Source organism: Engraulis encrasicolus, chromosome 15, assembly GCF_034702125.1.
Source record: "Engraulis encrasicolus isolate BLACKSEA-1 chromosome 15, IST_EnEncr_1.0, whole genome shotgun sequence".
Lineage (NCBI taxonomy): Eukaryota > Metazoa > Chordata > Actinopteri > Clupeiformes > Engraulidae > Engraulis > Engraulis encrasicolus.
This window is the reverse complement of record NC_085871.1, coordinates 11400240-11417739: the sequence shown is the minus strand read 5'-3', so window position 1 is coordinate 11417739 and position 17500 is coordinate 11400240. Positions and strand designations below refer to the sequence as shown.

General features: G+C 42.6%; 1 protein-coding gene across 3 annotated transcripts in view; it reads right to left on the bottom strand.

The window, feature by feature from the left end:
• Positions 1-9123: 9123 nt before the first annotated feature.
• slco1d1 (solute carrier organic anion transporter family, member 1D1) overlaps positions 9124-17500 on the bottom strand; it is a 31255-nt gene continuing 22878 nt past the window's right edge. For all 3 annotated transcript variants that reach the window (XM_063217040.1, XM_063217041.1, XM_063217039.1), the window contains 7 exons: positions 15822-15986; positions 14018-14213; positions 13205-13370; positions 10823-11007; positions 10378-10442; positions 9794-9911; positions 9124-9534 (listed from right to left, as the gene is read on the bottom strand). In XM_063217040.1, the coding sequence (XP_063073110.1) occupies positions 9285-9534; positions 9794-9911; positions 10378-10442; positions 10823-11007; positions 13205-13370; positions 14018-14213; positions 15822-15986 (1145 nt within the window). In that variant the 3' untranslated portion in view covers positions 9124-9284. The remainder of the gene's footprint in view (positions 9535-9793; positions 9912-10377; positions 10443-10822; positions 11008-13204; positions 13371-14017; positions 14214-15821; positions 15987-17500) is intronic.

The following is a 17500-nucleotide window of genomic DNA, read 5'->3' as shown; positions in this document are numbered from 1 at the left end:
ACATGATACAGGACCATGTTTAGGGAAAGATCATCTCAACGATACATGTCCCTTAGCACACACATTGAAATGTGTTGTCCCTGAGCAAACACAGTTTGTGCCATTTCTGACACAATACTTCTTAGAGTGTTGTAAATGTTGCCTTCTTCTCACTGTCCTCCCTATGTATTCATAGAAATGTCATCCAAAAATGGTCTTAAATGTATCCATCTTCTCTTTCTTCTTGTGATGTTGCCATTATTTTATTTCTTCTTTTCCCTAGTTGCTCTTCTTTCTTCTTCACATTTTGTTTACCTCCCTCTCCTCTTTCCTGTCTCCTCCTTCTTCTTTCCTCTATTTTTTTTCTCATCCTCTCTCTCATCCCCCCCCGCCCTCTCTCTCTCTCTCTCTCTCTCTCTCTCTCTCTCTCTCTCTCTCTCTCTCTCTCTCTCTCTCTCTCTCTCTCTCTCTCTCTCTCCCCCCAAAATGTGTCTGTCTGTGTTGTCTCTCCTCCCAGCATGGGGGCAGGCGGTGTGGAGAGGACATGAGAGGAGAGGAGAGGAGAGGAGAGGAGAGGAGAGGAGAGGAGATGAGAGAAGAGGAGAGGGGAGAAGGGAGGGGAGGAGAAGAGAGGAGAGGAGTTGAGAGGAGAGGAGAGGAGAAGGGAGGGGAGGAGAAGAGAGGAGAGGAGAGGAGAGGGGAGGGTTAGGGGAGGTATGGGGTTCAGCTGCTGAGAACTGGAGGCTCCAACAAAGGCCTGTGACACATTTTTATTCCCCCCGCATGCCAAAACAGGACCAGCCAACACACACGAACGCAGGCAGGCACACACGCATGTACGCATGTAAGCATGCACGCATGCACACACACACACACACGCACACACAGACACATACATAAACACAACACACACACGCACACACAGACACACACACACACACACACGCACACACAGAGACACACGCACACACACACACAGAGAGAGAGAGAGAGAGAGAGAAAGATAGATAGAGAGAGAGAGAGAGAGAGAGAGAGAGAGAGAGAGAGAGAGAAGGAGAGAGAGGCCTCACTGTGTTTGTACGTGTGCCAGGATGGGTCACTGAGAGAGGGGGGATTGTTCAGAAGCAAAGTCTCTTCTGTGGTTTTGAGTCCAGTCTGGGTCCTTTTACATGCCATGTCTTTTACAGAGCCCTCAGTAGTGTGTGTGTGTGTGTGTGTGTGTGTGTGTGTGTGTGTGTGTGTGTGTGTGTGTGTGTGTGTGTGTGTGTGTGTGTGTGTGTGTGTGTGTGTGTGTGTGTGTGTGTGTGTGTGTGTGTGTGTGTGTGTGTGTGTGTGTGTGTGTGTGTGTGTGTGTGTGTGTGTGTGTGTGCGTGCGTGCACAGCTCCCCTGTTGATCGGCTGAAACGTTTTGGAACGCAGCATGCGCCTTGAAACAGTTTCTCCTCCGAGTGTTATTAAACACACTGTTTTGACAGATCATCAGGTGTGAGCATGTCTGCGTTTTAGTCAACTAGAAGAACACAAGGCTCCGGTTCCCGTATGGCATGGCCTGAATCGTCATATTACATAAAAAAGAGAAATGGGAGCCTGGTGTTTTAGACTTTGTTTTTGCTGGATACGAGACGGATGTGTGTGTTTTCTTAGATCGACATCCATGTTTCAGCAACTGCTTCTGCTACCCAATTCTATTTGGCGCGTAAGGTGTGAGTCTGTATAGGCCTAATGATCGCCCTATGATGATGTCATAGGCTGCCCTCGCTCCCTCCAGCCCATCTCTGGATGCATCTTGCGGTGTGGAGGGGCATCTGTGTAGCTGCCGACATGTACAAGAATCGTGTTGCGTTAATCAAAATATCTGCACATTCACAGTACAGTCAGAAACACTCCCAATGAGCTCAGAAGTGAGTCAGAATTAAGTCTGCGCATTTTTTGCAACTATGACACAAATGTTGTTCATAAGGACTTCTATGAGGCCACTTTCCGTAATATGCTTGTGGATCTATGCGTCTATGCTTGTTACTAGAGATGCACCGGATCCTAATTTTTAGGATCCTGCCGGATACCGGATCCACTGCTTAAGATCCTGCCGGATCCGGAACCGGATACCGGATCCTACGAAAGGGTTGAAACACATAGCCTACTCGCACACGTGGGCCATTTTTATCACGTTGGCTCAAACTATTTGAACTGAAAAGTCTCGGCTACCGGATCCTGGATCCTGGATCCTGGAACCGGATCCGGATCCTGTGAAAAACCCTATTATCCTGCCGGATCCGGAACCGGATCTTGGATCCGGTGCATCTCTACTTGTTACACAGCGGTACTTTTCTTTTTTTTTGGTCAATGTTTATTTATTGAACTTTTTTTCCAAATACCAGACAATCAACATGAAGGATTGAATACAAAATAGACAAAAAAGATCAGACAAATAAAACAAACACACAAAACAAAAAAACAACAACAAAAAAGGGGCCCATAAAAAATAGTCACCATATTCTTCCTGAAAAGAAAAATTACTCAGAGTCCATGTTAATTGTCCAATGTTCTGCACAGGATCTCAAAAGAAATTAAGACATTTTTAAGAGCTGGGGGCTGCCATATTGTAGAAGACATATTAATTGGTATAAGGCAAGCACAGAGTTATTTTACAGGATATTGACAAAGACCAAGCACATAATGAATGAATGCATTACACAACCAGCATTGTCAGCTGTTCAACATATGGAACAATGAATGATTTGCCATATAACATGAAACTTGTTTGTTGACCCATTCAATGTGTATCTAATCTTTTCTACCTTGAGGAAAAACATGACATCACAAATCCATCTACCAAAAGATGGAGGTTTGTCACTTTTCCAATTCAAAAGAATGAGGCGTCGTGCTAGAAGTGAAGAGTAGGCAATGCAATTTAGTTCAGACCTTTGAATTGGAAGAATTTCTGAAGGAACACCAAAAAGTCCAATAAAAGGGCAAGGATCTATATTTACACCTGTGATTTTTGAATATGCTTCAAATATGGAGGTCCAGAATGAAGTTAGACTAGAGCAGGACCAAAATGTGTGGAAAAGAGTGGCGGGGGCCTGTTTACATCTGTCGCAAATAGGATTTACCTCTGGATACATTTTGGATAGCTTAACCTTAGACATGTGGAGCCTGTGCACAATCTTAAATTGAATTAAACTATGTCTAGCACAAATAGACGTGGAGGTGAATTCTTTGGAGTATATCAGACCATTGCTCATCTGCAATATCAACACCCATATCCGTTCTCCCAGTTTTCCTTTACTATCATCAATGAGCAAGTTTCCAAATCAAATATCCCTTGCATACAACCTTGATATGGTTCCTCTAATTCCAGGCTGTACCTCTAGGATTGCATCCAAGGGAGATGTCTGTGGTATTGAGGGAAATTCAGTGAAGTGACTCTGTACAAAAATGTCTGACCTGAAGATATCTGAAGAAATTATTTGATGGTAAATCAAAACGTTTCTCTAACTTGATCAAAGGACATAAATATGCCATCTTAAATAATGTTTTAATGTTCAATACCCCACTTTGAAACCACTGACTGAATGTATGATCCAAAAGTGAGGCTGGGAAAAAGACGGTGTTGGCCATAATTGGAGCATGAATTGACAAGGATACTAAACCATAGTGTTTACGGAACTGAGACCAAATCTTCAAGGAGTGAAGCAGAACCGGTTTGACCAAGCCTGGGGTGAATGCAAGGGAATCGATGAACATAGAAGAGCAGGACAATGAGACTGGGCTGCAAGAGCTAGATTCAATGTGTAGCCAGCCAGGAGGCGTTATTTTGGAGGAGGGTCCCAAAACCAATACAAAAGACACCTGATATTGGCTGCCCAGGAATAAATTTGGAAATTTGGTAAAGCCATCCCGCCAGTTATTTTTGGTCTTTGAAGAAACAGCTTTCTTATCCTTGGCCTTTTGTTATTCCAAATAAAAGAAGAAACAACACTATCAATTTTAGCAAAAAATGTTTTTGTGAGAAAACAAGGAATACATTGAAAAAGAAATAAAAATTTAGGGAGGATGTTCATCTTAATTATACTGATGCGCCCAGCCAAGGATAAGGGCAATGTAGACCAGCGGTTGAGGGTCCTGTTGAGTACGTTCCAAAAGTGGAATAAAATTGGCCTTAATAAGCTGAGAGTGAGACTTGGTAACATACACACCCAGGTATTTCAAACCTTCATAGGAAACTTTAAAAGGCAATGAATTAAATGACAGTTTTCTAGCAGCTGTGTTAATAGGAAGGAGCTCACTTTTGTCAAGATTTAGCTTATAACCAGAAAAGCTACCAAAAACGCTTAAAGTATTTAGTATATGTGGAATGGATGTTGCAGGGTCTGATATAAAAAGAAGGACATCATCAGCATACAGGGAAATTTTGTGTTCCCTCTGTGCCCTTGAAATTCCCTTAATATTTGTTTGCCCTCACAGCGGTACTTTTCAACAGTGGGGTCGGGAACCCATGTGGAGTCGCCTGAAATGTCTAGGTGTGAAAAAATGTGTAGATTTTTGGCTACAAGTTGCCAAGCTCAGTTGTGTTGTTTTTTCCAGTTCCAGAAAAAAAGGTGTGTATGGGCTACTCAGAAATTTGGGACGTCAAAATAGGGTCTTCGGCCAAAAAAGTTTGGGAACCACAGTTGTACAGTTTATAAAGTTCACTTTTGGTCAACGGCACACCTAAACTAAATCTATATTGGGAAGTGGGTTAATGCCTTACTGTAAGACAGGGGCTCTTGTTTTAAAAAAAATGCTGTTAGCAAAATGGCTATTGGCAATGGCCAAGTCGTAATATTTCTAAAGACTCTGTGTAGCCTAATGCCCTAGTGTGGTACTAAGGTAGTTGTCTTTTCCCCGACTGGCAGAGCATTCCACTGTCAAAACAGTGCATTATTAGGCAACAGGCCACTCACTGTTATAGGCCTACGGATAGATATTTAATTAGCTTCTATTTCAGCTCGTTTCAATGTGTAACATTTATATATTTTTTCAGCACACAAAATATAAGTGCTTGACGTTGGTACCAGCAAAATGCTGATAAAACTGTGTCTATAATAATCATTTCCGTCTTACGATTCACTTTTGTCAGGTGGCTTACTAATGTCTGCCATATCAAAGTAGACTATTTTTTGTTATTTGCCTCTTGTGCAACAATTGTTCTGTAAATTCAAGACAAAGCTTACTTTCCCTGTTCCTCATCAATTTACATTTCTAGCCTATAATTTATTTCCAAGCAAGAAGCTAGAATGTATGTCCTCTACAAGTCTTCTGTTGTCCAGTCTTGCACTTTAAATGTCTGTATGAGCACTGTCTATGTACATACTGTCTTAAGTCCATGTATAAGTACTGTCTATGTCTATACTGTCTATGTCCTTACCTAGATTAGTCTATGTCTGTATGGGAAAGCAAGAAATGTAATTTCAAATTATTTGTATGACCAGTGCATGTAAAGAAATTGACAATAAAACCTACTTGACTTGACTTGACTTGAGAATATTTACAGCACCCATCTTCCTGCTTTAATACTTCATTTTCTCAACAGTACCTTGGTAAAGAAGAGAAAATTAGCACTGATCATGTCAAAACTGTGCAAAGTAGATTTAGAAAGGATGCATGGCTAGTGACTGAGGGAAACCCATTGTAGCTAGTGACGTTTCAGCACACATCAGGGTGACAGTCAATGCCACTACTATATGGATTTTTTTGTTTGATTGTTTTTAGTAGACTATCTAAAAAGCATATTAATTGCAGCACATCAAGCACCAACTACTAATTAGTTCATTTGCATCAAATGCTGTTACTCCACCTGATATCTGAACCCCAAATGAGCCCCAAATTTGCCTAAATGTCAGCTATATGTCAAGCCTTGAACATGAACTAAAGCAGGAATTGGGTTAAAGGGTCAAGAGCATGGCTGGAATGGGGAAGAAAGAGGGCCTGAGCTCTTTTGGCTTAAAGGGGCTCCTCATAATAAGTGACGCAGAACTGACCATTTTTTTTTCACATTTCTGAAAATAGGGGCCCACCCGGAAATGCTTGCTATGCCAGATAGCCAGTCCAGTCCTGGTCAAGAGGCAGCTCGTCACAAGCCCCCTACAAAGCTCTCGGCATACCTAAACAAGGCTAAAGAGAAGAGCCTATGAAAGAAATCTTGAGACTAAGAGAATAGCTTGAGTACTGGCCCTACCCTGGCGCTAACGGTAGGGCACTCGTCTGCTACGCGGCCGACCCAGGTGGGATTCCGGCCCGGGTCCCTTGCCGGCCCTGCCCCGTCTCTCTCTCTCCCAACTTGCTTCCTGTCTCTCTTCCACTATCCTGTCATGTAAAAAATAATAAAGGCTTAAAAAGCTCCAACAAGTACTTGGAAAAAAAGAATAGCTGGACTACTAATGTTGTGTGTGTGTGTGTGTGTGTGTGTGTGTGTGTGTGTGTGTGTGTGTGTGTGTGTGTGTGTGTGTGTGTGTGTGTGTGTGTGTGTGTGTGTGTGTGTGTGTGTGTGTGTGTGTGTGTGTGTGTGTGTGTGTGTGTGTGTGTGTGTGTGGTGTGTGTGTGTGTGTGTGTGTATGTGTGTGTGCACGTGCGTGTGCATGTGTGAGAGAGAGAGTGTGTGTGAGTGTGTGTGTGAAAGATAATTTGTCCCAAGCCGCTTTACCGCTATGTGGGAATATTTGGAGATAAGCTGCTAATAACTTGCATTCTTCTGAAGGACCTCCACATTCCTGCACTGCTTAGAACAGGGCAAATTCTTGCTCTGTTTATTCACAGCGTTAGTTTTTGAAAACTCTATTTCTGTGCATCTACTTTTGCATCTACACACCGTAAAAGTGCAGTGTTAATCAAACACTTGGCAAACACTTGGAGAGTAGGCCTACTTTTACTCTGAGGTAAACATTTAAAACAACACAATGGTTTCTCTGACATTCCATATCATTTCAAATTATTAATGACAGTCTCATTTTTGTCAATTTAAATCACATATTGTTTTATTCTCAGGCATAGAACGTTATTGACACCTTAAAAACTGTCTGAGCTGGCAGCTGCATTATGTGTTTGTTCACAACACCACCTGGTGGTGACTTTACATCACTGCAGTTACAATTTCAACAACAATTTCCACCTGTAGCCTATACAGTTCCATCTCAGTCACATAAACAAATTTCACTTTATTTATTCAATGAAAAAGTACAAAAGTCAAAAAGTAGCCCATGCAAACAGTGCTTCATAGTGAGATAATGGTATTCATAATAGTGGAATTACACTGTACAATTTCATTAGACATTTCCGAGCTCTACAAAACAGTTAGTGTAGTCATTTACAAATGTAATAATTACAGTACAAAAATGACATCCTAAGATACAACAAACACTTGCCACAGTATCAGAAGCAGCAAGTGCCAATTCCGGGTCCAGATAGTAAAATAGCCTGGTCCTGACCATCCCATAATACTACCGTTTCATTTCGTATTCATGTTTCTTGGCGGAAGTACGTAGGATGGTGCGCGAGGCTAGTAAAATTCATGCCACAGTTCTTTTCCAACACAGGTGACCTGAATGAGTTGCTGGTCCAGAGACATTAAGGTAGAGACAAATAAAGACCGTAACTTTCTGATAGGCCCACAGCTCGACAAAGCTCGACTCGGACGCCACTTTTTGCTTTTCGATTACGCACGACACAGCTCAATCGAAGAGCAAAAAGTGGTGGCCAAGTCATGCTGTGTCAAGCTGTAGGCCTACCAGAGGCAAAAGTGAACAGTTGATTCAGAGCTGGTTGGATCAGATTTCTGGCAGGGGTTTTTACTTTCTGAACCTGAACCTGGACACCTCTGCACTCCCCAGGATAACTCTTCTTGTCAAATGGGACGGTGCACTGAGCACTGAGCTCCACAAACACTGATAATGTACTTTTTTATAATATGCTCTATGAAGGCTTCAACAGTGGTGATCCATCCAAGCTAGCTGGGCAGTGTTGGTGAATCTAATCGGTTAAAAAAGACTGCAGTTGATTTTAGAACAACTGCAATTAAAACTAGACTACTGCAATTTCACTGCATGTCATACTTTATAGTATTTCTATACACTTGGCAAATAAACATCCTCATATCTTTAGTGATTTAATTCAACGTCCCAGAATGATCTGCTCGGTCTGGCATCATTGTTCAAATGCACTCGTCTTCCCCGCCATTGCTTGCCAAAGAGAACAACAAACTTCTTCTTCCCTCACTTTGCTTGCAGGTTTCATCATCACCAGGGCTATAAACCCCATTTGGCTAGTAGATGTCAATTCTTACTAGCCACGCATATACTCCCTACCAGTTACAGTGGTTAGTAAGTTTTCTTTTCTACCAGCCAAACTGAATTTTCACCAGCATTAGGCCGTTTGGTTGCTATTAATTTAGAGCCCTGCTCGACACTATACAATGTGTCACAGAAGTGAGTTAACTCCTCACATTTCTGCAGTCTCATCTGAGACAAACAGACTAATAATATGTGTTGCTTGAATGTTGTGTGTTGTGTTGTGAAGCTTACACTGTCAGTCCTCTTTTTGATCACACCCAGTCCTATAGAACTCTCCTTAAGTGATTACACCTAGTCACGAGTGTAACTTGTCAGGACTCATAAGCGAACCATACAGAGACCACGTTAATAAGGGTCTTAGTATGGTTCACTTCCGAGGATTCTGGGTACACTTTGGAGCGTTCACATGTAGGAAATGCTGAGTCACAGGTCTGAGTTAGCTAAAATGGCTGAATAGGACCAGGTGTGCAAACATGCTAAAATGCCACTTCTGGTGGCTTTGCTATGACACCCCATCAAAACGCACTCCTACAATAAAATGATGAGACCAACTTTTAACTGCCACACTAATAAGAAATGTAATATGTAACCATGGAAAATAATCTGGCTTCTGCTAATTGGTCAAATAACCCAAGAAATAAACCAATGAACAGCCTGGACCTATTTTAAGAATGCTGTAGCTCATATTTAATGTGTTTTCTATTTTCATTGTATTTAAAATCACATATATTTGGTTCCCTATTCAGTTCCACAATACCTATTATAAAAATACTGTATATTATATTACATATAATTTTTGTAACTCTTTTGTGACACTAAGGAAATTTGAGACCATTTCCGCAGCTATTCTGTGACTCAACTGTTGTGGTTTGTGGTTTGAATATTTTGTGGATCACCGTAAAAAAAACTCACAGTAAAAAAAAACAAAAAAAACATTGGCACCTGCTAATACTACCAGCGGCTCCAGCAAGTCTCTCCTCAGATTGTCGTCTCCCTGTCCTCCTCTGCTTTGCCTTTGTCCGCTTCAGAGCCGCCACCCAGGTCCTTCGCCGTCCCATTGGCTATCTGGATGTTGGCAGGAGATGCAGCCACTCCATTGGCTGCCTGCTCCTCTTCCTTGGCCCTATTGGCCAGCTTCCTCTGCCTCTTGACCAGGGTGCGGTACAGCACCCCCCAGAGGACATAGGACAGGGCGTACAGCCCGTACATAAGGCCCAGGAACCTCGACCTACACAGGAAGACACGCAGTACAGGGAGACAGAGTATGAGACAACATATAAATTAAAACGTGACAACATGTGAAGCTGAATAACAATCTCTTTGGTCATTGTGATTACATAAGACTTTGCAGCACACATGACACATGGGACAGCGTGACAAAGTCCCCTGAAAGGGCCCCCCAGCCCAATCGATACAATGTAACAAGGACCCAATTTTGGGCCCCCTCTCTCCCTGGGCCCGTGACAAGTAACTGTCCCCTTTGTCACCTGAAGGCGTCTGTGTCGTAGATTCGGCAGGCCCCCTGTCCCCCACAGCGCTTGGTGCCCCACTTCAGGCAGGTCTGGTCAATCAGCGCCCCGAAGTAGATGGGAGGAGGGATGCCACCTATATGGGGATGTCATCATATAGAGATGGTCACAGTTAAAACAGAAATTATGTCAATAATTATGTCAATAATTATGTCAATAATTATGTCAATAGTGTGCATGTCAATCAGTGTGTACACATTTGAATGTATTGTACTGTGTTTGTGTGTGTGTATGTGTGTGTGCGTATGTGCGTGTGTGTGTGTGTGTGTGTGTGTGTGTGTGTGTGTGTGTGTGTGTGTGTGTGTGTGTGTGTGTGTGTGTGTGTGTGTGTGGATGGAAATGATACAGGTGTGCATGTCAATCAGTGTGTACACATTTGTATTTGTATACAAGTTTGTGTGGATAATACTATATACAGTAAGTGACTGTGTGTGTGTAGGCCTATGTGTGTGTGTGTGTATGTGTGTGTGTATGTGTGTGTGTGCGTACGTGTGTGTGTGCGTGCGTGCGTGTATGTGTCTGAAGATGAGCACTGCTCTTACCTAGTGTCCTTACTATCAGCGTCTGCATTCCCAACGCGAGTGACTTCAGATCAGGGGCGATTGATCTGTGAAAGATGACATGTTTTACAAACTAATTGACAAAAAATCAGGAAGGCTATAAAATGATCAAACCCCAGCCAGATATACATACGTACAGTATGACCTGTCAAAATAAATCCAAATAGATGTACAGTATATGAAATATACATAATACACTCGGAATTATTCAAACATTACTGAATGTATTTATCTTCAATAATATGAAAGAGCGGTTCAATAATTGCTATTTTCCTGAGTATGCAAGTGCATATTAACTATTTTAACCCACCATTCTCAAAAGTGCTTTTATTTGCTAAATAACTGCTTTTATTATGAAAGCTGCCGCACATGGTGACATCAATCAATGTGTGACATCAATGTGACATCACTTTCTCGCGCCCAATACCTGAGCAGGACGATATATCCAGGTGTTGCCCCGCAAGCTGACACAAATGCCCCCACCACAGACACGCCCATGTACCACTTGAACATCCAATCACAGTCTTCCTTGCGTTGGCACTGTCCGAGTGTGACGGACATGTTGGCTGGCGGCATGGCTACCTCCGACACACACGTGCAGTTGTGGAAGATCTGGAAAGACATTACATTACATTACATTGCATTTGGCAGACGCTTTTTTAGACTAAGTGACTTGCAATCGAGGAGATAATCATAGCTGACATCAGAAGAGAGTCAACAAAGTGCATAGGAAATACAGAACAATAACTGCAGATGGGGAGTAGGGTTCGTTTTTTGGCAAAGGTAGCCTAAATCTATGGGCGATTCTAGACCAAAATTACCAGGGGGGCCGAGGTGGGGCAGTTGTTTTTCCAGGGGGGCACGTAAATTGGCAAAAGAGATACATTTTTACAGTTTATCTCGATTGCTTACACACTCCGGCACACAAGTGCATTTGTAGAAGATCTGGAGAGAAACAATTATTTGGAATAGAGAAATACTTTTTGAAGAAATATGTGATCTACCGCATATGAAAAAAACTCTTCATATGTTTCTCAGAGTGAAACTGAGAAAATTCTCAATAAATGTTCAATATATAATTTTTTGTGATTTTCGATTTTTAGTCAGTGCTTAAGAAAACAGTATTGGTTTGTCTATGTGAAATCGAACGTAGCCCCCTAATGCACGCCGTACCTCCTGAGGCACGCTGTAATAGACATTGAAAGTTAACTATAGTACTACACCATTATTACAGTGCACAGGGCCTTTGGTAATACATTACGACTTGGTCATTGCCATGCTGGTAACAGCTAATTTATAATGCTGTGTCTTTAGGGGTTAAATGTCGAAAAACTAACTTAGCGTCTTTTCTATGGACGAAACCGTCAGAGCTGAATTCTGTGATTTCTCCTTGAATTGAACACAAAAAAGGGGGCCGCACCTTGCATACTTTATATTTTGTATTTTACGCGCCTTGCATACTTTGCCGAAATGCATATGTGCAATAAAAATACAAAGTATGCAAGGCTCAACAGTAATATGTGTCTATTGTATTCTATAACACATTATATGATTGTATAGATTAAAACGAGTGGTAGCAGCTCCAATGATGAGGCAATAAAAATAGTTTAAAAAAAACATTTGGCACTTGTTTGGCTTCCTTCCGATGGACACACACTTCCAAACCATTTCTGCGGTACTGAAAGTGTATGGGTGGAAAACACACCAGGAGAAGGGTGCCAACCAAAAATATCTGTGAGGCAGTCAAAAGACTATACAGTGCTTGCTAAAATATCGATGTGAAACTTTAGGGCGATTGCACAGCACAATGATGGTGCAGCAAGAGAAAAAAACGAGAGAAAAAAGTACCACGGCAAAAAAGATGGAAAGCATCCCTGCCTGTTATAGTCCTGTGTCTACCACTGCACAGGCGGATGTTTTACGACTCAACTTCATAGGTCTATAGTCTCTATAGTATAGGGATAAAGAGAGACATGCTTGTAAAACACACCACTGACTGCCTCTTATAGTCCTAGGACCACCTGTGGCCAGTGCACAATGACATGAAGGTCCCATGGCGTTAGAGCGTGTGCGAATGTGTGCATGCGTGTGTTTTTGTATGAGTGAGTCTGTGCGTGCGTGTGTGCATGCGTATACTTTATGTGTCTCTGTGTGCGTGTGTGCTTGTGCCAGGGCTTGAAGAGGACACTGAGTGTGAATTGAATAGGGGAGCAGTGAAAGTCCAAGGAGAGGAATGAATGGGCATGGAGAGCAGAATGGCCTGAAAAGCAGCCCTGGGTTCCATCCATCACCAACACACAAAACCACACGGAGGACAGGACAGAGGAGTGCTTCAGACTGCAGGCCTTCTTTAATAGAGCCGTGTGTGTGTGTGTGTGTGTGTGTGTGTGTGTGTGTGTGTGTGTGTGTGTGTGTGTGTGTGTGTGTGTGTGTGTGTGTGTGTGTGTGTGTGTGTGTGTGTGTGTGTGTGTGTGTGTGTGTGTGTGTGTGTGTGTGTGTGTGTGACTGAGTGAGTGAGAGAGAGAGAGAGAGAGAGAGAGAGAGAGAGAGAGAGAGAGAGAGAGAGAGAGATAGAGAGAGAGAGAGAGAGAGAGAGAGAGAGAGAGAGAGAGAGAGAGAGAGAGAGAGAGAGAGAGAGAGAGAGAGAGAGAGAGCATCCATCTGTTGAGACACCAAATGTGACCTTTTTGTTGTGACTGTCTGTGCTTGGCTGCTATCATGAGTACGCTTGAGAGTTTGTTACTCTACGTAGTTAGAGTGCTTGTATTGGCCCATTGCCACATCTGACGTACAGACACGTAATGCTCACCATGTCTTTGCCAGTGCCAGTGGTGCTGTGGCATCCGGCCAGGCAGGGGGAGGCGTAGGTCAGGCCGTTATGGGAGCAGACGGGGTCCCAGTGCTTTATGGAGCAGGAGCAAGCCTGGTTGCACGGGGAGAGCAGGGTGCTCTGGTCGTATGACACCGCTGCCGCCCTGGGAAGGGGAGAGATATGGTAGACACTTATTACAATAACACACAAACACGCACGCATGCACGCAAGCACGCAAGCATGAGCGCGCACATGCACGCATGCACGCAGGCACGCACGCACGCACGCACACACACACACACACACACACACACAACCAATTGTATGCAAGAAAAAGTTGTGGGAAGTTGCAGAGTGAAAATTGTGGTGGCAACATTCCTCACCCAGGCTGGGATTTATAAAAATCACAGCTTTGCGCAATGCCTTTGTCATGCGTGTAATCATGCTTTCAGATTCAGAAAGGGTTAGGATAGATCTCTCTCTCTCTCTCTCTCTCTCTCTCTCACACACACACACACACACACACACACACACACACACACACACACAGACACACACACACACACACACACACACCGACAGACACACACCGACAGACAGACACACACACACACACACACACACACACACACACACACACACAGACACAGACACAGACACACACACACACACACACACACACACACAGACACACACACACACACACACACACACACACACACACACACACACACACACACACACACACACACACACACACACACACACACACACACACACACACACACACCCTGTCAAGATGGTACCTACCCCTGGTAGTTGACGGTGAGTCCTGCCACCTGTGCGTTGTCGCACTGCAGGAAGTACTGTGAGAGCATGAGGCAGAAGGAGATGAAGGATGCACTGAGGGAGATGCGAGCTGCTCCGAGCACGCTCAGTTTCAGACGTTTCATCAGGGTGCCCCCCGTGATGATGCCCAGAGCCACAGCTGGCAGGTTCATGATGCCTGGAGAGGAGACAGGACGACAAAGGGTTAATGCCTGTACGTAGAACATAAAGTTACTGACTGGAGGAGATAGGACAAGAAAGGGTTCCTGTGGGCAGAACATAATGTTAAGGAGGAGACAGGACACAATGCGATTCTACTGATAAATTAACAGAAAAAAGCAATGGATTAGAAGGTCCTCCAAGAACCACTTGGGAACCACTGGAGTGGAGTATCATTTAATATTAATGCCAAGGGAAATTAGGAGACGATGGAACTTTGTGTACATTTCCGACATTGCAAATAGATTATGTAAAAAAGGACTGAAGGAGAGGAGGCCTAGGAACCCAGTATAACTTAGGTAAAGGGATACCCTCATCCTCCAGGCAAATTTGAGTCACTCCCCGCAGTCCCTAGAGTTGGATAAGTGAGCAGAAGCCTTTTGCAGGCAACCCAGCCAAACAAGCTCTGGTTAATGACTCTCCCAACAGCTTAACCATCTCTGGAGGATGTATAGGAGGCACAGGTAAAGGTCATGAAATGGCCACATGTTCACGATTTAGTGCTGCACTGTATAGAGCAGGGATAATTTGGTTAATAAATCAAGATTTTCTAGGTTCTTTCCACCATCCATCTGACAAAATGAAGAGTAGACATAAATACGTACAGCTGTCAATCAACCCGGATAAATATGCAAACTTGTGTGTGTGTGTGTGTGTGTGTGTGTGTGTGTGTGTGTGTGTGTGTGTGTGTGTGTGTATGTGTGTGTGTGTGTGTGTGTGTGAGTGTGCGTGCGTGCGTGCGTGCATGCGTGCGTGCGTGTGTGTGCTGTTTCACGCCCACTTATGTACATCCAGGACTAGACTTTAAAGGGGAGTGAATGTTTAAACCTTACCTTATCTAATCAGTTCAAAACAAGGCTAACAGGCTATAGATTACTCTCAAAAAAAGAAAGTAGAAAGACAGTTATCGCAAAATTCTGTGATTGATTCTTTACAAGTGTGTGTGTGTGTGTGTGTGTGTGTGTGTGTGTGTGTGTGTGTGTGTGTGTGTGTGTGTGTGTGTGTGTGTGTGTGTGTGTGTGTGTGTGTGTGTGTGTGTGTGTGTGTGTGTGTGTGTGTGTGTGTGTGTGTGTGTGTGTTTATGCCCATGTATGGGAGCTGGTGTCTGTGTCCATTCGTGTCCGTAGCGTTGCATTGTATTGTCTTGTATTGTATTGAGCTGTGTTGTTTGCATTGCATTGCATTGTATTTATATTATATTGTATTGTGGTGTGTTGTATTGTATTGTATTGTGGAAGGATGTTGTGTGGTGTTGTATTATTATTTTGTGTTCTAGTGTAAAGTATGTTGTTGAATTGCATTGAGTTGTACCGCATTGTGCTGCTGTTCATTGTATTGTATTATATTGTATTGCAATGTTATGCCATGTGCAATACCTATGAGGAAGAAGGCCTTTGGAGGGTGATTGCCCTTACGATTGTCCTTACGCTTCGTAATATATTGTGCTGTACTGTATTGCATTGTATTGCATCACATTGAATTGTTTTGTTGATTGATTGATTGATTGATTGATTGATTGATTGATTGATTGATTGATTGATTGATCGATTGATCGATTGATTGATACCTATGAGGAAGATGGCCTTTGAGGGTGACTGTCCGTACGTCTGCTCCATGAATTTGGGCTTGAAGGTGATCATGCCAATGAAGCCGTTGACTGCCACTAGGGAGGTGAGGATGATGAGGTTGTAGACCGAGTTACTGAACAGCCTCTTCAGCGACGGGAGGAAGTCTACAAAACAGAGACAGTAGAATATTATTCGTTTCTTTGGTCCCATAGGGATATTTGTTTTCACATCAGACAGTCAGTTCCATCAGGTCCGGCATTCAGTTAGGTCTAACACATAATATATCTAGTACAATATATAGTGTTATACATCATATATTATTATAAAACGTCATACTCATCATAGACAATCACTACGGAGTTAAGGTAAGGAGGATGAGATTGTACACCGAGTTACTGAGGAGTCTCAACAGTGATGGCAGAACCAACACCCTGTAAATAACTGTAAGATGCTTTGGATAAAAGCTTCACCTAAATGTACAGTATGTAAAAGGGTAAAAAGGTAACATGTGGGTGGGAGACGTAACGCCTTGTTTTTTCGTAACATTGGATAAAAACCAACAAAACTCTTATTTTTCCTTTAAAAAACATATGTCAATGAGTATGAAATATTTCAACACAGAAAGCCAAATCAACCCGTCACTAGCTTCAGAAAGAATAAAATGAAGTTTTTGAGCGACCGTCTCACTCTCCTGATCTCAACATCATTGAGCCATTCAGGGGAAACCTCAAATGTGAGGTTCCAGCAAGACACCCAAAAATATTATAGGAAACAACCATTCTGCCAGGAAGAATGTGCTGTTTTGTCATCTGAGAACATTAAGAGCCTTATCCACAACTACCACAAACAATTTAGAGCGGTCCCTGATGTTAAACAGGGCCATATTCAGCATTAGAAACTAGGGTATGTAAACTTTTGAACAGGGTCATTTGGGTAGTTTGGGTTGTGATCATGCTTTTGAAAGAGTAAACACAGAATATTGCTAATAAATATCTTAAGCTAGTCACTAGCAATGAGTGAAAAAAAAGGTTTTGTGTAATCCTTCATATTTTGTGAGAAATCGCGAAGAAAGCGTTTATTCTGCTGGGGTATGTAAACATATGAGCACAACTGTATATATAAATTAACCAACAACATTTTGAATAATGTATGAAGCATTTGGCATGATTGCATAAATATTAACTTTATATTAAGATATGTGAATGTGAAAAAAACTCAAGACAGTAATATTAACTACAAGTTCAATTTCGTAACACAAATTGCGTCCTGTGGGGTGACATGTATGTCAATGTTTGTGAATGGGCAGCTGCAAGGCCAACTACAAGGGTCTTAAAGACTGGCTCCTAACCAGTCAGTACCTCAGTTATTGGAGAGTGCTGTGGAAGTTTAAGGTGACTCTTAACCTCTTAATGTCTTCATATTGCAATCTTTCTGTCACGCAATGCTTAGGTTCATTTTATGGTGTCCTGTGGTGTGACTGCTCTTATAGGAGGAAAAAAAGTTTTTTATAAATGAAAACGCATTTTAAGATTAAACACAATATCATTATCAAGTTAGCATGAGCTCAGATGTCAGTCATGTATACAAAAGGATTAAAATGGCCATAATGCAGTGAATTCCCTGTGGTGTGACTCCATTTTCCTGCGGTGTGACATGCCTATGCAATGTGTTGATGCAA